The 24,859-nt window shown below is 44.9% G+C and overlaps 1 protein-coding gene, 1 long non-coding RNA gene and 1 pseudogene across 4 annotated transcripts; all 3 read right to left on the reverse strand.

The window, feature by feature from the left end:
- Nucleotides 1-851: 851 nt before the first annotated feature.
- rdh20 (retinol dehydrogenase 20) lies at nt 852-5,963 on the reverse strand (the record flags this gene model as incomplete). The annotated part of the gene is made up of 6 exons (XM_084446065.1): nt 852-1,019; nt 1,119-1,308; nt 2,962-3,093; nt 3,196-3,344; nt 4,213-4,311; nt 5,532-5,963. 6 exons carry the CDS (start codon nt 5,961-5,963, stop codon nt 852-854), a joined length of 1,170 nt encoding a protein of 389 aa, XP_084302191.1.
- Nucleotides 5,964-6,725: 762 nt separating this feature from the next.
- LOC311315054 lies at nt 6,726-8,821 on the reverse strand. 2 transcript variants are annotated; one of them, XR_014630657.1, is made up of 7 exons: nt 8,805-8,821; nt 8,439-8,540; nt 8,159-8,210; nt 7,963-8,013; nt 7,718-7,767; nt 7,162-7,210; nt 6,726-6,918 (listed from the first exon to the last, which is right to left on the reverse strand). It is a non-coding gene; the product is annotated as an uncharacterized lncRNA (long non-coding RNA). The 2 variants fall into 2 exon arrangements; XR_014630658.1 differs by lacking the exon at nt 8,805-8,821 and having other exon boundaries at nt 8,439-8,729.
- Nucleotides 8,822-16,764: 7,943 nt separating this feature from the next.
- On the reverse strand, nt 16,765-24,583 carry LOC311315396 (cytochrome P450 2J2-like; annotated as a pseudogene). Its single transcript has 9 exons — nt 24,545-24,583; nt 23,472-23,631; nt 23,179-23,328; nt 22,742-22,901; nt 22,418-22,594; nt 22,183-22,324; nt 21,892-22,066; nt 21,656-21,797; nt 16,765-17,054 (listed from the first exon to the last, which is right to left on the reverse strand). The product of its transcript is annotated as a cytochrome P450 2J2-like (transcript).
- Between the last annotated feature and the right edge of the window lie 276 nt (nt 24,584-24,859).

The raw sequence follows: 24,859 nt of genomic DNA on the forward strand, positions 1-24,859 counted from the left end.
ATTGTAATAAGTCACAATGAGTCGAAAATTGAGTATGTTTGAATTAGTCTTCATATCGAGTATGAACTTGATCTTAAGTTAATAATAGTTAAACTTCGACATTTGTTTATTTACATTGTTGGAGTCATTTGCAGAGTTAATTGTTCTGACATGTACGCTGATCTAAACCCTAATGATTGTCCTTTTTGGAAAAGGTAGAGCCTAAATAGTCTGTGAAGCACAATCATGCAGCACAAGAAATGACACTTTCTCTCCCTTCTGATAACTCTGCTGCGGAAAGATTCTCACAACTAAGCCTTCGGTGAGCAGAATTAGTCCATTGGATCATTTCAGACCAGAGTAAGACATTTGGACAAGAGGGGTCCTAGGGGGATTTACAGTAACATGGTTGTTGGTGGACAGAAGGGGGTCCTAGAGGGAGTTAACATGGCCGTTGGCAGACAGAAGGGGGTCCTAGAAGGAGTTAACATGGCCGTTGGTGGACAGAAGGGGGTCCTAGAGGGAGTTAACATGGCCGTTGGCAGACAGAAGGGGGTCCTAGAGGGAGTTAATATGGCCGTTGGCAGACAGAAGGGGGTCCTAGAGGGAGTTAACATGGCCTAGAGGGAGTTAACATGGCCGTTGGCAGACAGAAGGGGGTCCTAGAGGGAGTTAACATGGCCGTTGGCGGACAGAAGGGGGTCCTAGAGGGAGTTAACATGGCCGTTGGCGGACAGAAGGGGGTCCTAGAGGGAGTTAACATGGCCGTTGGCAGACAGAAGGGTGTCCTAGAGGGAGTTAACATGGCCGTTGGCAGACAGAAGGGGGTCCTAGAGGGAGTTAACATGGCCGTTGGCAGACAGAAGGGTGTCCTAGAGGGAGTTAACATGGCCGTTGGCGGACAGAAGGGGGTCCTGGGGGGAGTTAACATGGCCGTTGGCGGACAGAAGGGGGTCCTGGGGGGAGTTAACATGGCTGTTGGCGAACAGAAGGGGGTCCTGGGGGGAGTTAACATGGCCGTTGGCGGACAGAAGGGTGTCCTAGAGGGAGTTAACATGGCCGTTGGCGGACAGAAGGGGGTCCTGGGGGGAGTTAACATGGCCGTTGGCAGACAGAAGGGTGTCCTAGAGGGAGTTAACATGGCCGTTGGCGGACAGAAGGGGGTCCTGGGGGGAGTTAACATGGCTGTTGGCGGACAGAAGGGGGTCCTGGGGGGAGTTAACATGGCCGTTGGCGGCCTTCTGCTCTGCGTTCTTGATGAAAGGCAGCATGCACTTGTCGCCGCCCATGAAGCGATACGTGGCCACGTTGGCGTCCCACGGCAGAAGTCTGCAAACAGACAACAGAGACAACAGACAACAAAGAGGACACTTAAGCGCAATGGAAGAGATGAGAGGAGCAAAGGGCTTGAACCCATGGTGTTACTGTGTTACTTTCAGAATTACTGGATCTTGGCGCTGTATTCGACACGATTGACCACAACATATTACTAGACTGACTGAAAAACTGGCTGGGAATTTCTGGCACAGTGCTAGACTGGTTTGAATCCTACTTGAAGGACAGGGACTACTTTGTGTCTAAAGGTAATTACAAATCTGAGCGGACAAAAATGACCTGTGGAGTTCCCCAAGGCTCCATTCTGGGGCCTCTTCTGTTCAACATTTACATGCTCCCACTAGCTCAAATTATGGAAAAATAAATAAAAATAGCTATGCAGACGACACACAAATTTACACTACCAGGGGACTAGAAATAATCCCATGCAAGCGCTAAGTGCATTGAACAAATCAACGGTTGGATCTGCCAGAACTTTCTTCAACTAAACAAAGATAAAACGGTAAAAGTAATTGTTTTTGGAGCCAAAGAAGAACGATTAAAAGTCGCGCTCAGCTTCTATCAGTAATGCAAAAAAAAAGTCATGGACTCAGACATGAATTTCAAGTCACATTAAGACAATTACAAAGTCAGCCTACTATCACCTGTGTGATCACTCGGCCAGATCTGGAAAAACTTGTCCATGCGTTTATCTTCAGTAGACTCTGTAACGGTTTACAGGTCTCTCTAAAAAATCGATCAGACAGCTGCAGCTGATTCAGAACGCTGCTGCTCGAGTCCTCACTAAGACTAAGAAAGTGGAGCACATCACTCCAGTTCTGAGGTCTTTACACTGGCTTCCTGTCTGTCAAATAATTGACTTTGAAATACTGCTGTTGGTTTATAAAGCACTGAATGGTTTAGGGCCAAAATATATTTCTGATCTGCTGCTACATTATGAACCATCCAGACCTCTCAGGTCATCTGGCACAGGTCTGCTTTCTGTCCCCAGAGTTAAAACAAAATATTGAGAAGCCGCGTTCAGTTTTTATGCTCATATCTGTAACAACAAACTTCCAGAGAACTGTAGGTCTGCTGCAACTCTCTTTTAAATCAAGACGGAAAACATCTTTTTGCCGCTGCTTTTTATTGTATCAAATAATTATTCATTCATACACTGCACTGTAACTTTTATTCTTCTATTTTATTGTTCCTGCATTTTGTTTTAAATGTCCTTTTATAATATGTTTTTGTGTGCATTTCACTTTACATGACATTTATAAAATGTTTCTTGCACTTTGTCTTGATGCTTTTAATGTCTCATGTAAAAGCACTTTGAATTGCCTTGTTGCTGAAATGTGCTACAAATACACTCCGGTTGCCTTGCCTTACTGGACCACTGGAGGACGCAGACCTGGGAGAACGGGCCGTGCTGTTGGTGTGTAGCTGGGTTGAAAAATTCCGTGAATATTCACAAACCTCCCATAGGAATTTATGTGAATTAATGTGAATAAACTGCAAAACAGAATTTATTCCCGTTAATTCCCATACATTTCCAGTTTATTCACATGAATTCCTATAAATTCCCATCTGGAATTTTGGGAAGTTTGTGAATATTCCCAGAATATTTACAAACCTAAGAGATTGTGTGAAGGACACTATGTTTACGCCCGTGTGATGAAGGGGATGTACATGAGGCGCGGGATGCAGATCATCTGCTGTTCTCCCAGGATGGCGTTCATGGACTGCTGAACGGTGTAGAGAGGGTCCAGAGGAGAGATCAGACCCCGCAGCTCTTTCCTGGAGAGAGGGGAGACAAATAGATACCAGTAACGGCAGTTTGGGTTCAGCAGCATGGATACTAGAATGACACAGCCAGTAGCAGTAGTAGTAGTGTCTCACCTGATCTCACAGCCAGCGAACATGCCCGTGTCTACGATGTACGGGCAGACCAGGGTGGTCTTCACGCCCCCCAGACCCTCCTCCGCCTGCAGCTCGTGGGTCAGTGACTCATGGAACCCAACAGCCCCAAATTTACTGGCACAGTAGTCCTGGAAGAGGTGGAGAAAAAAAAAAAACAGTAATCCCCCTCCCCTTTCATGGCAAATTTGAACATCTGGGTATACCACTGTGATTACAGGAACATTACCAAACACACTTTGTATGTCCTGAAAGGGACTGATTCAGCTGCTGTGGTCTGGGTCTGATCTCATCTGTTCTGGTCTGATCTGGGTCTGGTCTGGTCTGATCTAGTCTGGTCTGATCTGTTCTGGGTCTGGTCTGATCTAGTCTGATCTGGTCTGGTCTGATCTAGTCTGATCTGGTCTGGGTCTGGTCTGATCTAGTCTGATCTGGGTCTGTTCTGGTCTGGTCTGATCTAGTCTGATCTGGGTCTGATCTGGTCTGGGTCTGGTCTGATCTAGTCTGATCTGGTCTGATCTGTTCTGGGTCTGGTCTGATCTAGTCTGATCTGTTCTGGGTCTGGTCTGATCTAGTCTGATCTGGTCTCGGTCTGGTCTGATCTAGTCTGATCTGGTCTGATCTGTTCTGGGTCTGGTCTGATCTAGTCTGATCTGGTCTGGGTCTGATCTCATCTGGTCTGGTCTGATCTCATCTGGGTCTGATCTGGTTTGGTCTGGGTCTGGTCTGATCTGATCTGTTCTGGGTCTGGTCTGATCTGTTCTGGGTCTGGTCTGATCTGTTCTGGGTCTGGTCTAATCTAGTCTGATCTGGGTCTGTTCTGGTCTGGTCTGATCTAGTCTGATCTGGGTCTGTTCTGGTCTGGTCTGATCTAGTCTGATCTGGGTCTGATCTGGTCTGGGTCTGGTCTGATCTAGTCTGGTCTGATCTAGTCTGATCTGGGTCTGATCTGGTCTGATCTAGTCTGGTCTGATCTAGTCTGATCTGATCTGGTCTCACCTCCACACAGGCAGTACTGAACAGGCCGAGGGTGCTGGCGATGGTCACGATATGGCCGTGGTTCTTAGCTTTCATCTGAGGCAGAAAGGCCTTGGTCATCTGTTAGATGGGGGAGGCGCGCACACAGACACGCATGCATGCACACACACGCACAGACACACACACGATCAGTCATTAGTAAAGTATTTAGGACCTCCAATTGACCAAATCCATGCCGTCTGGCTGGAAACCCCTCAGATCTTTAGCTAACTAAAGCATGGATTACTTTGTGCTATAAGTGAGATTCTTTATAGGTCAGGGAGCCACACAAGTGTACTGTAAGAGGATGAAGCCTGCAGCCATGTTGTGCTATTAGGGAGCTTATGAATACATTCTTCTTTGAGCGTGGGACGGTGTGACTGAGAACACAGTAAGAGGATCACGTCAAGAGAAATCTCGATGTTGCTCTCTTCATTTGTTTTCTTTTAAAAAACTGGAAATGCGAGGAACCTGCTGTAAAGTATCTTACTGCCTTGATTCTTTTTCTTTTCGGATCTTTTGTTTTGCTGCTCCACTTAATATGTGACATGCTCCATTTCACATGTACGGTTCTTTGTCAAGATCAAACAGATTGAACCAATTGACCTTACGACCTGCACCTGTGTGATCTGTCTCGAGTTCACTAACTTTAGTGCCCTCCATAGACTACTTTTATAGCTTTTATCTATATTTATCTATGGAAAGGTAGCCTACCTTCCCACCCATTAGATAAACGAGTAGGCTTTAGAAAATATGTAGCCCACACAAGCTTCTCTTAAAAAAAATAATACAAAGACGTGGGCCCCTATAAACTGTTAAAAATATTAATGTTTTTTTATGTTTGTGCAAGGAATCTCACCCTAAAGTTATATCGGTGTTCCTGCAACAAGTAATGCAAGTAATGCCCCCTGAGGTCTTGTGCCCGGTAGGCCCGTTCGGTAATATGTCTTTGACGTCACAAAACACAAAGAATGAATGTCCTCCGGTAACGGTTCCTTCTCTTCACGCATCAGTGCGCAAACCCAGGCCGGCCATGCGCAGTGCCCAACGCGAGCCAGCTCTTACGCCATTCATTGTATGATTATTCAAAATGTAATTTGTATATAAGAAGAATTAGTAGAATAAGTCGTCTACTTTATTACTCCCCTTAATTAGCAGTTGGCTGCCGCGGTACAGTCCCTGGGGACCAACTCCAGTGCCTTGGTCAGGGGCACTGACAGTGACGAAGAGTATAATATATAAACGAAAATGTGATTATTGATCACTACACGGTCGTATTTGGGCATCTATAGAAACCTCACCCAGAAGAGCGCGTGGCAGTTGACCAGCAGCGTCCTCTCCAGCAGGTCGTCCGGACAGTCCAGCAGGCGCCGCCCCGCCACCACCCCGGCGTTGTTCACCAGCATGGTGACGTCCCCGACCTCTCGCCTCACCTGCTCCGCCGTCTCGTAGATGGTCTGACGGCGCGACAGGTCCACCGTGTAGGTGTGCACCCTCACACCCAGTTCACGGGCGAGCTCGGCGGTGTGCTCGTTGGCGGCAGCGTTGCAGTCCCAGAGGACCAGGCGCGCTCCTTCTTTGGCGAACTCCAGCGCGCCCCCGGCCCCGGTAATCAAGCACAGCTCGCCTTCAATGCACTTCAACCGCGGCCGCAGGAAAGTCTGGACCACGGCACTGAGGATGGAGTACGTCAGATCTACCAGCATCAGCAGTAGGTCCACTAGTACAGTCATGATGCTTTTCTATAGACCCCCGGGTTGCTAATCGGCCTTGTGCGTCGGATGTGGACTGGAGGACCAAGCGAGCAGACCGCCACGCTTTCGCCGTCTTTGTAGTTGCTTTCCCATGCGACATGGGATTGAATGGACATTTTATGTAACTTCAGTGCGCGGGATTAGAGATGACTGCCAGTGGCCACCAATAGAAAAGCTTTTGTCTATAAACCCGTGCGCTTTCATAATCCATAAACAGACACGTAGTTCAAGAAGGAGGGATTAGGCAAACGTCACACAGAGCCACAAATCTCAGGACAATTGTCTCAAATGATGCTAGTTGTAATTTTTTATTTTTGCTTTTCCGTAGGCTAACCCTTGTGGCCTACACCCTTCCCCTTCAAACAGCCATAAATCTATAAGATCCTAATTGACATCTCACGTTCTTAACCCCAAATCAAAAACTCAAATAATTTGCGACAATGCATTGGGAACTTGGGGTACAACCATTTGACTGAATGTCATTTTTTTTTTTTTTTTTTTTTAATAATCCCGTGCTTGTAAATACAGCAGTTTTGGCTGGCTTTACTGCTCAATCCTGGGTGTAGTAGAGATTTACTGAGCAAATTGAGAGTTAAACACAAAAAATAAGGTAGATTACTAGAACCTACATGCTATTGAAGAGATACTGCTCGTTCGGTGTCTCAACTGACACCTCACATTTATACTTTGTTCATTGCTGTGCAGAATAAAATAGACCCATATGCATTATACATGCTTAGATACAATATTTATTTCAAGCCATTAGGCTACGTCATACATTCAGAATGTAGACCTGCCCCTTGTCGACAGTCATTTCGTAATGTCACTACTTTTATCATAGCCCAAACTTTTCACCACCACCATCAGATATACAACATCCAGGACAATCCACCTTACAGAACAAGGCTGAAGAGCGAGTTAATCCTTCTGGAGTCTGAAAACACAGAAAAAGATATCATTTTGAATTAGTTGGAACCAGGAGGAACAAGTCAGCTAAATGGATAAATCGGTCTGCGTCTCAGACTTAATTGGCTTTGAAATCAAGAGGCAGTCAACAGAGTCGATCTGCTGGGGAAAAAAGTCTAGTCATCATCGACACCATGAGCAGATCTGTGGGGCGGTCTCCTATTGGTGTAGAGTGTAGAGAACTGGTTGGCCAATCAGTGAATATGCATACCTCTCATATCGCCAGGTCGTAGAGTTCAGGTCTGACTCGCTCATCTATGCTGCAGAAAAAAAGAGATGTGATGAGATTCCTGTAGGTGAGATCATACCAGCCCGCCATCTACAGACAAGGGCGGACTGGCCATCGGGAATTTTCCCGGTGGCCTGCCCCGCCAACTGGCCTGCCCCCCGCCCCCCAGCCAACAAATCGCGCAGCACCCCCCCCGTCAACAAAACGAAACTGAAGGTGTTCAGTCTCACCGCGTCGGCTCTGCTCGTGGCCTGACTGGGGATACATTTCCCGGCAGGAAATATTCACCCCGTCCGGCCCTGTCTAGAAGATTTTCACGGTCGGCCATGTTGGAGATTTAAATTTAAGATTTAGATTTAAGATAACTAGATAGATCAACTAACTAGATAGATCAATATCAACTAACTAGATAGATCAATAGACATAAGACCCATCTAGCTAGTGATCTACATTCAGTAGCCTCCAACCTGCAACATGGCCGACTGATGACGGGCCAAGAAAACCCTCTAAAGAAATGACTTGATTCTTTGGTAAATACCTCAGCGTCCTTGAAAAGCTGATCCACTGGGATCAGCAACTTCCGGACACCTGGAAGAAAGTCTAGATTAGATTGTTTCCAAGGATACCACACTATACGTCATTTGACAGCTGGTGGATCAGATACATTTGGCTTAGAAAAGATCAAGCAGTCAACATTATCGATCTGCTGGGGAAAAAAGATAGTCATCATTTAACACCGTGTAGCCAAGTTCAGACCCTGCAGTGAAGCGCTACGGTCCTTACCTGCAAAGTCTTCGAGTGGTCCACTGTCTCTGTCTTCACTGATCAGCCCATCTAAAGACACCACAAAAGCAGCATAGTCCAAATAAATATAATAATTCATGTCCAAATAAATATAATCATTCATTTTAAAAGGATCAGCCAACAAGCCTACTGAGCATAATTGCGTAACATTTGAATTTGTAGCCAATTCACTCACTTTCACTTCACATGATCTTCAAATACCAACAGCCTCAGTCTGGATCAAAGCCCTTAAGGACAAATGAAAATGAACATGTTTATGGTTGTATAAATGTAGCCTTTAGGCTACTATGGCCATTTAACTGGTGGTTCAGACAATTTGGCTTAAATTGCAAGGCAGTCACCATAGTCGATCTGATGGGGAAAAAAGTTAAGTCATCATAACCACCAACTGACGTAGCCTACCCCAACTGACGTACCCCTACAAAGTCCAGCTCAATTGAAACTGGCGAACTCACCCCCATGCTTGGTGCAACACGTGGCTCGGTGCTGGGGTTGCGGTTTCTGGCCATTCTCTGCATGCGTGGTTGTTAATATGTAGCCACGCAACAGCCACAACTCTGAAAAACAGCATCTCTACATTATACCATGAACTAAATAAAATAACGAGTATTGGGTAGCCTACTTGGCATATAAGATAAAGAATGTTATCTTAGCTAAAGTCAGCTAACTCAATTGAACTGATCCACGTGGGGAGACGCTTCGCTTCACTCCTATTTAAGTAGGTGTAGGATTTACATTCAATATGTTCTACGAGATAGGCTATCATGCTAAATTGAGACAATTTGACATTTTGTATTTCGGTTACAAAGTATAAAACCTACCGTCCTCTTCGCTGTCCTTAAGCAATAGAAAGACTGGCGAGTTCTTCTCAGTCTTTAAAGGCGCAGTGGAGCGAATACGCAGGCGCAGCAAAAGCTTGCATTGTGGGAATTGCTGTTTTCAGTACAGTAATTCATTTTTTACATATTGTTACATTGTCATGTAGCCCAAAAACTGGCGTTCTTATTTAATATGCAATAAAACGAAAAGATCTCATAGCAGAATGATTTTATAATAAGCCACATGCAGTTGAACGCAATCCACCTGTGGCCCCTCCCCCTCCCAACTTCACTCTATCCAAATCTCCCGTTGAATCTGGTTTATAGGCTACTTTAGCTATACCTCCCCTTGTGGAGAACGAGGGTGTGGTCCACAGGGAATTCATCATCACTTTAAATGCACGATGACCTTTAGTTTTTTTTTTTTTTTTACTTAAGCCTATAGCTAGCTTGTTTTGTGCAATACTTTTCTGTGTTCACTTTATTTTGAAAGATTTATACTTTTATTTTGACAAGGAGGCAAATATTTTGAGGACTTTCTTTCTGTATGATGGTTAAAGGAGTAGTAAAGGGAAAATGCATGTTTAGCCCTGTTTTAAGGTTACTTATGATCATATACAATAGTTCAGATCAAAACGTTGACAAAACTAGCACTTTTGAGAAAGTCTGATAATTGCTCTACCACCATTTAGGTCATACAATGGATGTGGGTGGGCACCGTGAAAAATATTTTCTGTGAATCTACATTACCCACACTTGTTTATGTGTCCATTTTCGACAAATGTCGTTTCTTGTATTACATTTTTAGATTATTATTTTGTGGTCGGGTCATTCAGAACTTCCTTGGAATGACTAAACGATTTACTGCAGTAGCCTACGCTGCCGACAAGATGAAGAATAATTTAAATATGACCGTTATATATTGTCAAAAGTAACGTTACTAGTAAGACCTATGTAATTACCTGGTCGGTGGCCATCGTTCCATCTTCAAAACACCTGGCTAGGTTAACTAGTTAAGGTTTACGACAGTGAGTGGGGAGGCTCATGGGAAATGTGGTCTTTTTGGGCAGAAAACACTTCCGCTTCCCAAAACCCCTCATAGGGCCTTTAATTGTTTAAGTAACTTTTTTTATATCCTTTCCAAATAAAGCAAGAGCTTTGTTGTTAATTCACTTGTCCATCTCTATGTGTGTACGTGCATGCGTTTAGTTTGGTGGTTGCGCTGGGAGTGTTTTGGGGGGCCACCCCAAAAAATCTTGCTTAGGGCCACCAGAATCTTAGGGCCAGCCCTGCCTGAAACAAAATGTATTTTCCTTTATATGCATATATTGCCAAATTCTCTTTTCATTAGAAGCATCTTCCACATGACACAGACCCCTGGGCTAGACCCTTCACGCATACACATGCTCTCAATAGCTGATTTATACTGTATGCAGGTTATTTCATACAAATTAAGAGAAAATATTCTTAAGATACTTTGGACACCCAAAGCACAGTATTTACACGAGCAGCATTAATCTACTAAGAAAACTGAAATATAGGATTTAAGGACTGTGTAAGCAGAGTTTGGCATGCATACACAAATCACAGTACAGCTCACATACTACCCAGTACAGCTCACATACTACCCAGTACAGCTCACATACTACCCAGTACAGCTCACATACTACCCAGTACAGCTCACATACTACCCAGTACAGCTCACATACTACACAGTACAGCTCACATACTACCCAGTACAGCTCACATACTACACAGTACAGCTCACATACTACCCAGTACAGCTCACATACTACCCAGTACAGCTCACATACTACCCAGTACAGAGCCGACCACACATGGCCTGTTGTGTAACCCATGTGCATGATCCAGTAGATATGAGATGATTAGGCTAATTAAAGTAAAAGCTTCTCTGGAGCAGGTGTGGATCGTATGTCTACATCCTGTGTTCCATATGAGGTCCATATGTTCAGTGTGTTGATATCCTAAAATTAGTCTTTTCTATACAAATGAACAGCTGGTGCTAGATCTGAGTTAGCCATGCTGTCCACCTAATACAGCAAGCTGCATTTTTCTCTTTATGGTGTGTGAATAGCCATAATCACAGAGTGACCAATCTAGAGCCATTATACAGTATACCAGGCCTACATACAGTAGTCTGAGCTCTCCTATTGAATACATGTCTGTTCCTATAACTCATAATAATGATATGTTTACCCTCAGTCTCAAGAATGATGTGGTTAAATAGCATTACTTCAGTCAATTGCTTAAGGCGATATTCTTCAGAACGGGGCGCCAATCTTTTGCAGTTAGGTGCATGGTAAGTGCACAGAGCTGTGAGTGAAGGTTCTCATTTGCAAATGTTGTAAGGCGTTCTCTCTCCACATAACTCTGCCATCCACCGGGTGTTAGAGGGTATATAAGATGGAGGAACATGCCGTAGGTCTGCTCAGTTTATGGGGAGTTGTTGGCAAGGTGACTGTTAAAACCAGCTTGCTTCCAGGGACATATTTGAGATCAATCTCTATTCCCATTTTATTAATCTTTAGAAGAAGAAGAATGCTGGTTTCAAGTGCTAAGAATAAGTTCAGTTAATGGTTTGCTGAAGAAGGTTTTGCTTTAATAAAAGTCTGGCATTGGATGGAAAGGGCTGCAACTTTGCCGCCATCAGACCCAGCATTGTCCTGGATGCCTGGTTATGGATTCCAGACACTGAGTTATTGTCCGGTAAGATGATTAATCTTTATAAAGAGGTTTTTGTTAAAAGTTTTTGTTAATTTTCACCCAAAGAAAGCTAATTGAAACAAAGACATGGCTGTCTATCATTGTCACTGTTAAGACTCGAGGGACTGGAGTGTCTGCTATTTTCTGTAAAACGGTGGTGCATGAAGTATAAAATGACCCAGTCTTTCCTGTAAAAGCCCATAAGAGCCCATACCTTGTCTCAAGTATTCATATGCATTCGACCCAGTGGCACCCCTGATTGTTGCAGATGAACACTTTTGAAGTCTTGATTCTAGTGGATTAATTATTCTAGGTGGAAAAACACTTTTTAATTTTTTTGATCAAACTTTTGTGTGTATTGGTTGTATTTTAAAACATAATTTACAATTTACACTTTTGTTCTTTTCTACCACTCCCCCCCCCTTACACAACACAGAGGCCATCCTAAAGAAGCAGAACAACGCCTGCGCTTTCTGAGGTGTCTGCAGAGATGGGGCATGAGCACTCAAACACTTGTGAACTTCTACCGCAGCATCATTGAGAGTATCCTGACTGGAGGCATCACAGCCTGGTACAGCAACACCACCGCCCACGACGGGCCATCCAGAGGGTGAAGACAGTGCAGAAGATCATGGGTGTGGAGCTCCCAGCCATCGAGGATCTCTACAACCAACGGTGCCGCAGGAAGGCCATCTCCATCCCAAAAGACACCAACCACCCCAGATACCACCTGTTCACACCATCTCGCCAGAGAGACAGAAGATGGCTGAACATCAGGACCCCGAAGGAGAGCTTCCATAACAGCTTCTTTCCTGACGTGGTCCGCAAGCTCAGCAGCCAACAGCTGCAGTAGACTGACACTGAAGACACCCCTGGTCAGCCCCCCCCCCCCACCACGACCCATTGTCTCCCCCCACCCACCACCCCCCTGCCTGGACAGTCTCTGCACTACTGTACACTTGAACACTTGAACCAACACCTGACAATGCTCTCACAGTTGAACACTATGCACAACTGTATACTTGAACATTATTTAATTGCACTGCCTACATCATGGACACAGACACAGTCATCCATGATCGGATGGGATAAGTAAATAAGGATGATACTGATAGATTGCTAGACTACGGATAGTAAATTGCCAGTTTGGGAACCTTTAATGTCTGAGTACTTAGGACTGGAATGAGGAACTGATTAGCACTGATAGATACTGTAAGGACAAGCGATTAAAGAATTCCAGCCTGTATCCGTACTTGTTACACATGGCAAATAAACTTTCTATTCTTCTATTATATTCCTCTTCCATTTCTCACCCTTTCTTTAGAAACCTGGTATACCAACAAGGACCCCGTCACCCCTGGGGCCTCATTTATCAAAGAGCGTGTAAATTCAGGTGTAAAAGAGGGCGTACGACGAAAACGCGGAAAATGCGAAATGTCGCGTACGACGAGAATATTTACACGCTTTTCGAATCTATCAAAAATGTCGTACACGCTGCTGCGCCAATTCCTCCACGAAAAATCCGACGGTGTCGTAGAAGAGAGCGGACGAGCACGCGCCCCGTGTTCCGCCCTCGCCACGCCCAAATCCAACCATATATGGTCAAAACTATGACAGCGCACAACGTGGATACCCCGGAAGGAACCGACATAATATAGCGTGGAGCATAGGAAAGACAAATACGTTTATGGAAAAACGCGGAAAGAAGAGAAACTTTTCGGAGACGGAGGTGCATGTGCTTGTTGGTGAGGTCCACGCGAGGAAAGAAAATCATCTTCGGAAGGTAAGCTATTTGTACGAGCCTACATTTGTCTGATTGCTCCTACAGTTTAGGTAGCCTACTGTACGTTTCGTGCATCCTGTATGTGGCGTAGGCTACACGGACATTCTGTATTATGTGGCTGTGAGGAAAGCAAACATTCCACACATTCTGTGGTAGGCTATGATTGATCTAGGACCAAAAACAGGGAACGATAACACAGATGATCACTTCATAATGTTAGACCACATTAAACATTTTCCCCTCTGGGAAATTAAGACTCTCATCTAAATCACCCGGTAAATCACACTTAAGCATTTATTTGGCTGCCAACAGAAAAACATATCAATTGAATATGGCTACACAATGAAATGTTTAATGCATAATCAAGTTAACAGACAAACTCAAAGAAAATGACTGAAATTGTTTCTCCAGACTCTGACGTGGGGTGGGACTCAGAGGAGGGGGAGTCTGCAGTGGTCCTTGACCTGACGGTCGTGCCCCCGCCGGTTGCAGCCTCTACATCCAGCGCCACGACCTCCAGTGCCTCCACCTCCAGCGCACCGGCCTCCAACTCCAGTGCCATCTCCATCTCCATCTCCAGCGCCTCCGTCTCCACCGCCCACGCCTCCACCTCCGGCTGCCAGCGTCCCTGCCTCAAGGGTCCCTGAGGGCTGGGCTTCCTCTCAGACGCTGTGCTGGAGGCTCATGACCCTATAGGCCCAGAGGGACATGGCAGAATGGATTGGGGCAGTTGTGGGGCAGTTGTGCAGCAGTTGGTGGAGGTCACCACACTACACCACCAGAGCCAACAGGACATCCTCACTGCACTTCATTCCCTCACACATGCTGTCACGGACCTCACACTGTCACTCACTACCACACTCACGGACCTCACACAGTCACTCACTACCACACTCAAGGACCTCACACAGTCACTCACTACCACACTCACGGACCTCACACATTCACTCACTACCACACTCACGGACCTCACACATTCACTCACAAACGCACTCACACAGTCACCCACCAACAGACAATAAAATGGTAGAAATGTGAACCTTACTTGTTTGTGTCTTCATAGCTGGCGCATGACCTCAGTGCGGGCCCTTTGGCCCCGCTGGTAAACCTCATGACGGGGAGGGGGCTGAGGGCTTGGGTCCTCATTTTGTGGTGGGGTCTTGACTGGTTCTCATTCTTATCAGCTTTGAATATACATCTTGGCAAACATAACAGAATGATGTACAAGGAGGGGACAGATACCTAGTGAAAGTACTATTGGTTGCTAGTAAAAAGACAATAATGAGGGCTTGGTATAAGGTGGAACGCCCAACCAAGGAGCAGTGGTGGGTGTTGTGGAGGAGATTTATGAGATTTATTTATGCATTGAGGATGCAGGAAGGAAAGTTTGAAGGGAGATGGGAAAAATGGATGGATTATAGAAGGAAGTGTGATGATACCACTAATATTAAAATTGTCATATTTGAGTAAGAAAAAAAAGCTGCATGGATGGAAGTACCCATAAGCTGTTATTGTAAGTTTTTATGTTTTATTGTATTGTCGTTGTATGGATGGAAAATGCTAATAAAGATTAAAGTAAAAAAGACAAAGAATATGTATCTTGGCTATGCACACACCAACAAGCCAGCCGTCACGCGCAGCGCCTGCCTCCAGTCTAGCCCCTACCCTGCTGTGCGCCAGGATGAATGAGTCATGCGTGGAGCCAGGCCACCGTGCCACTACACTTGTGATGAGCATGTCACATATGATTTGGGTATTTATAGTGTGCACATTTTAGCGATTCACATAGACGTATTCATTCACTGATGGTGCCCTTATGTGGGTGCAGTCGCCATCGCCGTCACCTCTTTGGAGTTCTATCTCGGCCAGTAGGCCGAGTAGCGCCGGATTCATTTAGGCTCGCATTACGCACAGGAGGACTGTCATTTATATGCTTACCAAACAGCAAACAGGTCCACATGACCACATATTACTGACAATCTAATTGGTCAATTATTGCCGTTTGATGGAGTGCCTGCATTAGGTGTGTGACATATAGCGCGGAAAGGTTTGGGACAGCGCATAGGTTCAGTTTGGGGAACAAATCCATATCGGACCATGAATGAGCCGGTTAGAGGACACGTCTAATCTTGCATTGCGATATATGTTTGTGCTGAATTGGGCTATTAGCCTACGTGATTGTGCGTTCATGAACTGTCGCTCTTATTCTCTCCGTCAAACATAGTAATTCACCGACGCACCACCTGCGTCGCCAGTTCCCCCTGTGTTCAAAAAGGGCGTAGAACACCGTGTAAATCGGTAGGACAAGTTGAGAGGTGTCCTACAAAAGCGCGGAGAAAGGCGACTAAATTTTTGCCCTTTCGGCTTGATAAATCGCAATGTGGGGGGGGGGAAATGGCGTACGCCTGAAATCGCGAAAAAGACCGTGTAAAATATGGCGTACCTCAATGATAAATGAGGCCCCTGGGCTTTCAGATGCCTCTCAACAGAAGCTCCCACAACCATGTTGACATTCTCTCTCTCTCTCTCTCTCTCCCTCATGTGCTCCATTTATGAAAGCCAACCCCAATCCAACCCCAGTCATTGTGAATCTTAAGTTTCAGTGATTTTGATTGGAGTTTTATCTCATCTGCTCTTGAGGCATTGATCCTCGTTGAAAACAGCAGCAAGCATTTGATTCTAAAAATAAGTAAGTTTATAACATAAGCCCAGGCACCATACAAGTGAAATGTCACCTAACCCATCTGCAATGATGTTTTCACTTTTATAACAAACATCTAGTCTAGGAGTCTTGGTTAAACACATACCTTATTTTCTGCATTTTTTTGCGAATCCCATTCATTTTTCCCATATAGTCTACTTGCCAGCAATGTGAACCCAAAATATAGAGTACCTCAACGTTTTAAGTTAGAAATGTACAGTATGGGTCCCCAGCACTTAAAACTTAAAAACTGACAGAACTATCCACTTCTTATGGGCGGTGTGTTTCTTTCATGTTTTATTCCTTTCCTTGCATTAATCTTCTGTATGTCACAAGCTCTTTATGGTGACACTGAACAATGAGAGCTGCTCTATTTGTTGTTGTGAGGATTTATTAGGCAATCGATACAACAAACTCAAGATAGTGTTGACTAAAATGTTGTCCAAAGGCCCCAATACTAGGGTAGTCACATACACATCTTGGCAACTAATTTTGGCCAGACGAAGGGTTGAAATCAAGATACGAACACAGCTGGGATTCCACCACACTTCCAACCACATCAACAAACCTAATAAATTTCCATCCAGATGCTCAATGCATGATATTCTTTCATATGACTAATGTGATGGATAGAAAGCCAGAACATTGTAATCTTCTTGTCGTGCTCCGTCTTATACTGGTTCCGGTCTCAGTGAGTGACCTCACACAGCTAGTAGTGCTTGGGACTAAGGGTGACACACTTTTTCCTAGCTAGTTTTCCAAACAAAAATAATGTCATTCACCCCCAGCCCCCTCCCCTTTCCCCTTACCTGTTCAAAACAAAGCTAGAGGTCGTATCGCTACAGTCTTATACCGGTTCCACATGAGACTCAACGAGGGACTGCACACAGCTGGTAGGGCTTGGGACTGAGTGTGGAACCCAACCGATAGTCCAGGCAGGGCGTGACCCCAGGTGAAGAGGTGAAGATGAACCTCTGAAGGAGGGAGGTGAAGAAGAGGAATAGCTCCATCCTGGCCAGCTGTTCCCCAAGACATACGCTCTTACCTACAGTAGAGACAAAGCAACAGAACACATACTCTCTTACCTAAATGGTAAATGGAAAGCACTTATATAGCGCTTTTATCCAAAGTGCTTTACAATGGTCTCTCATTCATCCATTCACACATACATTCACACACACATTCACACACACATTCACACATCAATGGCGGCAGCTTCCTTGCTCTACCTCCTGAGCTACAGTCACCCCCTACAGTAGAGGCAAAGCAACAGAACACATACTCTCTTACCTACAAAAACTTACACAAATGTAGATTTTTTTGTATTGTGTTGTATTTATTGTAGCTGTTTTCGTCCCTTTATTGAAAAATGTTTTATCACTGTTTTTATGTTAAGTGTCCTTGAGTGCCTGTCAAATCATAGCCTACTTATTTGGACTTGAAGGATGGGGGGGGGGGGACATAACTGTTTATGGAGAAACAATTGATAGGCATACCAGCCTATATAAACCAGGCCAGGTCCAGCCTGGCTGATGTGCGTGGTTGGCTTGTTTCTGTTCAGGACTGGTAGGACGGAAGCTAGTCATGCCACAGCTGTGAATTGAAATGATTCACAGCTACCCACCTGCCCCCACTGGTGAAGACAGTGTTTCTCTAGCCCTCTAAGGGGCTGATTTGTGGGGTCCGTGGTGTGGACAGTGGCGTGGTGGCAAGACTCCGCCCCCTCGCGTCCTATTGGGTCGGGGGCTGTGGACCCCTCTCTGGGCTACCCACCTGCCCCCACCGGTGAAGACAAGTGTGTCTCTAGCCCTCTCAGGGGCTGAGTTGTGGGGTGCATGGCGTGGTGGCGAGACCCCACCCCCTTGGGTCAGAGCCAGTTGGGGACAGTGTAGCCTGCTGAGCAGTAGTCACAACTAGACCACCAAGGATCTGGAAAATGTGCGGGGTTATAGTGTTTTTGTTTTAATGTTCTGGGACCACTGCCTCTTGTGGTAGTGTCATAGAAATTGTAGTTTTCACCACCTCACCACCTCCCTCAACCTTTCACACAGCTGTGCTAATACAGGATGACCTCTCCAGGAGGTCGAGAGACCTAGACGTTGTCTGCTCCAGAATAACCATCCTTTGTCCCATTGTCCCTGAAAGAATTACTGCCTTTTCTCATGTCACGTGTCTGTATTCTCGACCACTGTTGATGACGCCTGCCATTTAATATGACGTGTACAATGGGTTAGCCAATCACATCCTGGAAGCGCCATACCTGTGTATTGCTTGAATATAAGGCCGCGCAAGACCAGACTGAGGCACTTCACTTGGATGAACCACTCACGTGCGTTGTCCGGAAGTCCTTGCGCTCGTATGTTTTCTCAATAAACCAGACTTAACCTGTTTGAGCGAATCCTTTTTGACTAGATCAGTTAAAAATCTTCTACAGTAGCAACATAGAACTGCAGGTCAACAACACGACTGAGGGAGGGAAGGAGGGAGGGAGGGAGTGACAACCGGACATTTGCTATCCTTGGTGCATTGGCTTACAGCCACTCACAAAAATACCACAATGCATGTAGTCTAGATTAATAACATTATGGTTAGGCTATATACGTAATGGTAACCTGCCCTCTCGCTCGCTACAGTGGTCCGCTAGGCAGGCTACATTACAGCTGTTTCGTTCATTGCATATAGCCCTGTAGCCTACAGATAAAAAATGTATATTATTTTTTATATATAGAAGGAATCATAATATGTGGAAATGTAATTTTCGCATGCTTTTAATACAATTCAAATTGTGCTTAGATGGAATTTTTTTCACTGGACATTATGACTGGAGAGATTTAAATATGTCGGACTTCAACAGATTTTCCCGGACAAAAACCGGTCTCCTATGGAAGGAGGTGTGACGCTGTGTTAACGAAGCGGCATACATACATGGGGATAGTACGGTGGCCCTGAAGTGTCACAACACATAAAAAAAAAGTGACAACGCATGAAAAGAAGTGACAACGCATTAAAAAAAGTGACAACGCATCAAAAAGGTGACAACGCAACACAAATCAGCCACAATACAACACAAACCGGCCACAACACAACACAAATCGGCCACAACACAACACAAACCGGCCACAATACAACACAAATCGGCCACAACACCACACAAATCTGCCACAACACAACACAAACCAGCCACAACACAACACAAACCGGCCACAACACAACACAAATCGGCCACAACACAACACAAACCAGCCACAACACAAATCGGCCACAACACAACACAAACCTTAGAGTCAGTCGCCGACAGTGTAGCCCTCTCTGGGCCACCCTCCGCACCCACTAGTGAAGACCGTGTGTCTCTAGCCCACTCTGAGGCCGAGTTTGGGGGTCGTGGCGTGGATAGTGGCGTGCTGACCAGACTCCGCCCCCTCGGGTCAGAGCCAGTCAGGAACAGTATAGTTATCTCTGGGCCACCCTCCTGCACCCACTGGGGAAGACCGTGTGTCTCTAGCCCACTCTGAGGCCGAGTTGTGGGGTTTGTGGCGTGGATAGTGGCGTGATGGCAAGACGTTTGTGTTGATGGCCGGTTTGTGTTGTGTTGTGGCCGGTTTGTGTTGTGTTGTGGCTGGTTTGTGTTGTGTTGTGGCCGATTTGTGTTGTGTTGTGGCCGGTTTGTGTTGTGGCCGATTTGTGTTGTGTTGTGGCCGATTTGTGTTGCGTTGTCACCTTTTTGATGCGTTGTCACTTTTTTTTGATGCGTTGTCACTTTTTTTGATGTGTTGTCACTTTTTTTTTTATGCGTTGCCACTTTTTTTTTGATGCGTTGTCACTTTTTTTGATGCGTTGTCACTTTTTTTTTGATGCGTTGTCACTTTTTTTGATGCGTTGTCACTTTTTTTTAATGTGTTGCCACTTTTTTTTGATGCGTTGTCACTTTTTTTGATGCGTTGTCACTTTTTTTGATTGTTGTCACTTTTTTTTTATGTGTTGTGTTGTGACGATTCAGGGCCACCGTAGGATAGCATGCACTGGGCTATTGAAGGATACACTGTGCTGAATATATCTTTACAGTAGTTTCAAATATATCTTTACAGTAGTTTCAAATATATCTTTACAGTAGTTTCAAAGGTGGCGCTGGTTAGGTGCTCAGTCCCGGTTTTACAGAATCAACCAATTCCCCTTGTCGTTTGTGTTTGTGTATTGTCTGTAAATGTCTATTTTGTCTTTTGTTGGTATTGTAAATATGGTTGTATTAGTTGTTGTTTGTATACTATCTGTAAAAAAAAAAATCAACAACAACAAAAAAACAGTAGTTTCAAAGTCAGGTGATGTGCATCACTAAGATCAAACTGTACTGGGAAACCCTCCGCACCCACTAGTGAAGACCGTGTGTATCTAGCCCACTCTGAGGCCGAGTTGTGGGGTCGTGGCGTGGATAGTGGCATGCTGGCCAGACTCCGCCCCCTCGGGTCAGAGCCAGTCAGGAACAGTGTAGTTCTCTCTGGGCCAACCTCCTGCACCCACTGGGAAAGACCGTGTGTCTCTAGCCCACTCTGAGGCCGAGTTGTGGGGTTTGTGGCGTGGATAGTGGTGTGATGGCGAGACTCCGCCCCCTCAGGTCAGAGCCAGTCAGGAACAGTGTAGCTTTCTCTGGGCCACTCTCCTCCACCCACCGGGGAAGACCGTGTGTCTCTAGCCTACTCAGGGGCCGAGTTGTGGGGTTTGTGGCGTGGATTGTGGCGTGATGGTGAGACTCCGCCCCCTCGGGTCAGAGCCAGTCAGGAACAGTGTAGCTTTCTCTGGGCCACCCTCCTCCACCCACCGGGGAAGACCGTGTGTCTCTAGCCCACTCAGGGGCCGAATTGTGGGGTTTGTGGCGTGGATAGTGGCGTGATGGCGAGACTCCGCCCCCTCGGGTCAGAGCCAGTCAGGAACAGTGTAGCTTTCTCTGGGCCACCCTCCTCCACCCACCGGGGAAGACCGTGTGTCTCTAGCCCACTCAGGGGCCGAGTTGTGGGGTTTGTGGCGTGGATAGTGGCGTGATGGCGAGACTCCACCCCCCCAGTTGTGGCTCACTTCCGTTGTGTTGTGACTCACTTTCGTTGGGTTGTGGCCGGTTTGTGTTGTGTTGTGGCCGGTTTGTGTTGTGTTGTGGCCGATTTGTGTTGTGTTGTGGCCGATTTGTGTTGCGTTGTCACCTTTTTGATGCGTTGCCACTTTATTTGATCGTTGTCACTTTTTTTTAATGTGTTGTGACACTTCAGGGCCACCATAGGATAGGCCACTGGGCTATTGAGGGATACACTGTGCTGAATATATCTTTACAGTAGTATCAAATATATCTTTACAGTAGTTTCAAATATATCTTTACAGTAGTTTCAAATATATCTTTACAGTAGTTTCAAAGGTGATGCTGGTTAGGTGCTCAGTCCCGGTTTTACAGAATCAACCAATTCCCCTTGTCGTTTGTGTTTGTGTATTGTCTATAAATGTCTATTTTGTCTTTTGTTGGTATTGTAAATATGGTTGTATTAGTTGTTGTTTGTATACTATCTGTAAAAAATAAAAGCAACAACAACAAAAAAACAGTAGTTTCAAAGTCAGGTGATGTGCATCACTAAGATCAAACTGTGCTGGGAAAGCATTTTGATGGACCTGCAGAGAATGGGAGGAAGGTGCGTCTCCTCCTGAATTTGCCGTCCTTGTCCAGAAAGTGTCCCGGGTTAAACGCGTGTGGAGTCTCCCACTCAGTCTTATCAAACAGGACGGAGTGGAGAGTGTCTGACACCAAGGTGCCCTGGGAGAACATCATAGACAGATGCTGAAAATGCACTGAATATTTTGATCATGAAGCCACAATGATCAAATATCCCTTGACTGTGATGACTGACCTTTGGGATGGTGTATCCTCCTAGCTGGGTGTCCTTAGTGGCCATGCGCGCTATGTTGAGCAGTAAGATATTTCCCATCCTCTGGATCTCATGGATAACTGCATGCTGTTCCTGTCTGCCACGCAGGGCTGGCGTGACCAGACAACCACTGTGTCTATCTCTGCCTGGACCTTTTCTATGTAGGGATGCAGACTGTTATACAAACAAGCAATACAAAAACAGCCAAAAATGTGGTTTTAATGTGAAACACTCACATACAGTACACACACACACACACACACAATCACATATCTTGTATCTCTGGATACTTGATCATATACAGAAGTCCCCAGTACAGCGTAGTGGAGGTCATCTCTGTCCCAGCCACAAAGAGATCCATGGTGCAGACAACCAAGTTCTCCATGTTGAACCCAGACTCTGTGTCATCTTTGAACTTGGAGAAAAGGAAAATAAAGACAAAAAACGTAATATTGAAGCAAACAATCCAAGAAGATTACACAACAAGTCTATGAGAATTATGGCCGACCTTCTCCATCTCATTCAGGAAACAGTCAATGAAATATCTGGGAGAAGACGGGTCGTAATCTTCATTGTGCTCATCAATTTTGGCCCTTATGAAGGACATTACCGTTTTCCAGTGGGAGAAGATCTTTCTGTGTGGACCAGGAACCCGTCTCATGATCCAGGGAAACAGACTGTACAGCTTTAAACAACACCAGAGAATTGTCAACCATGTTACTGTATAATAACTTTGATTAAATGCACTTTAGATGAGATATTTAAATGCACTTTAGATGAGATATTTAAAAGTATATAATAATACATTCAGGTAGAAGTGAAATAGTCTCACCAGACCCCATATAGATCCTTCCATATAAACAGCTTCATTGATGATCTTCGGGAGGGTTTGGAACTGCTGGTCGCTGTACTCAAAACGGTCCCCAAAAACAAGGCAGCAAATCACATTTGAGACTTGTTGTTCATAAGGAACTGGGGGTTAAAAGGTTCCCCTGCAAACCAAAAGCCAGATTAATTTTGTCACAGAAAATCGAGCCACACAAAAATAGTAGGCAATTGTTTAAAAAAAAAAAGATAAAAAAGGGCTAAACTCTAAATGTGATATGTTTATAACTATACTGTAACTAACATCTTAGATAATTTTGGCAACTAAACGTGATATTCAATATTGAGATGACATGAAAAAGTAATGAAAATGGGGATATTTAGTATGAACATTCTTTGCCTTACACAGATAACGCTTATGTAACCACCCATCATCCCAGATACCTTTTTCACTCATGATGGCTTCATTCAAAGACTGGCACTCAGTCTGGATGGAGGGCTCCAGGCTCTTATTGCCCAATCCAAAGTTTTTCAGTGTGGAAAGAGCAAACCTTCTCTGCTGCTTCCACAGAATCCCAATAGAGAACACCACCCCTGAGAATGATACCACTGAGTGATGTCTTTATACCAAAGCAGGCAAAATATAATTATACATAATAATACTTAACAACAACAACAATAATAATAATAAGAAGAAGAAGAAGAACACGAAGAAGAAAATGTAAAGCCATAGTTACCTTTGTTTTCAGTTATATCATCAAATAAAGGTAAGGATCTCCGGTCTGCAAAGATCTCACCATGTTGAATTAAGGCCTCTTTCACCAACTTGTGTCCATTCACTATAACCCACCTTTGCCCAATTCGAAGACTGAAAATCTTTCCATATTTTTCAGCAAACTAGAAGAACAGTGATAAAGATCCTGGGATTCAGCATACATTTGTCACTAATAAGGATATGCGATTGTCTAATACGGATATGCGATAACTGACCTTCTCTTATACCCAGCGGTGTAGTAGAGGGTAAATCCAAATAAGCTCAGTTTACCCACCTCTTTAAAATGAGGCTGAGAGTTTACTCACCTTATTTTCTCACTGTATTAATCATTGAGGAGAAACAAGGTGGGTAAACTGCACTGGACAGAGTCCACCCACCTCTATATTCACCACTACACCCCTGCCTACCTATACACTAGCCTACCTCATCAAACTGAAGATGGATGTTAGAAGAATCAGGGCATCACCAATGCCCCCTGGAAAATTTAAAATGGCGAGCCCTACCTTTCAGTTTGATGTAGGCGAACGAAATTCGGTGGGCATATGTAGTTCATCTAGACACACTAAAATGTCTCTTGGAGCTATACCCAACATCCAACAGGAAGTCAGCCATTTTGCTCTTAATGTGCCATTTTTTCCTTGTTTTTACCATTTCCATGCCTCGTACTTTAACAAACTTCTCCTACAGATTTAATCTGATCAACTTCATATTCGGTCAGCTTCATCTTAAGACCTTAAAACAGGAAGTCCTCATAACTCCTACATACATTATCCGATTTGCACCTAATTGCTCACACTTCATGAATGTCGCATCCTGAACACATCTATGCATCGGTATTGAGTCAAACATATAGCGCCACCTACTGGTGAAACCACAAATGCCTTTTTGGCGGCCTAAACGTCCATGAAAACGTTTGAAACTTGGCAGATACGTCAGTCCCGGTAAAAAAAAGAAGTTATTTCATGGGTGCCGGAAATGGGTGTGGCAAAACGGCTCCAGAGCGCCCCCTGGAAAGTTTTAAATGGCGAGCCTCACCTTCCAGTTTTTCGTAGGCAAACGAAAGTTGATAGACATAGCTAATTTATCCACACACACAAAAAAGTATCTTGGAGCCATACCGTAAGTCCAACAGGAAGTCTGACATTTTGCTCGTTTTTGACATTTCCATCCCTCATACTTTAACAAACTCCTCCTACAGATTTCATCCGATCGGCTTCACACTCGGTCTGCTTCATCTGAAGACCTTTTTGATTAAAAGTTATTAAAAATAAAGTATGTTTACTAAACACCCTTGCCGTGGCGCTGCAGCGAATTTTGACGTTTCGCCATAAAACCGGAAGTCCTCATAAC

Source organism: Borostomias antarcticus, assembly GCF_949987555.1.
Source record: "Borostomias antarcticus genome assembly, chromosome: 11".
Taxonomy (NCBI): Eukaryota; Metazoa; Chordata; class Actinopteri; order Stomiiformes; family Stomiidae; genus Borostomias; species Borostomias antarcticus.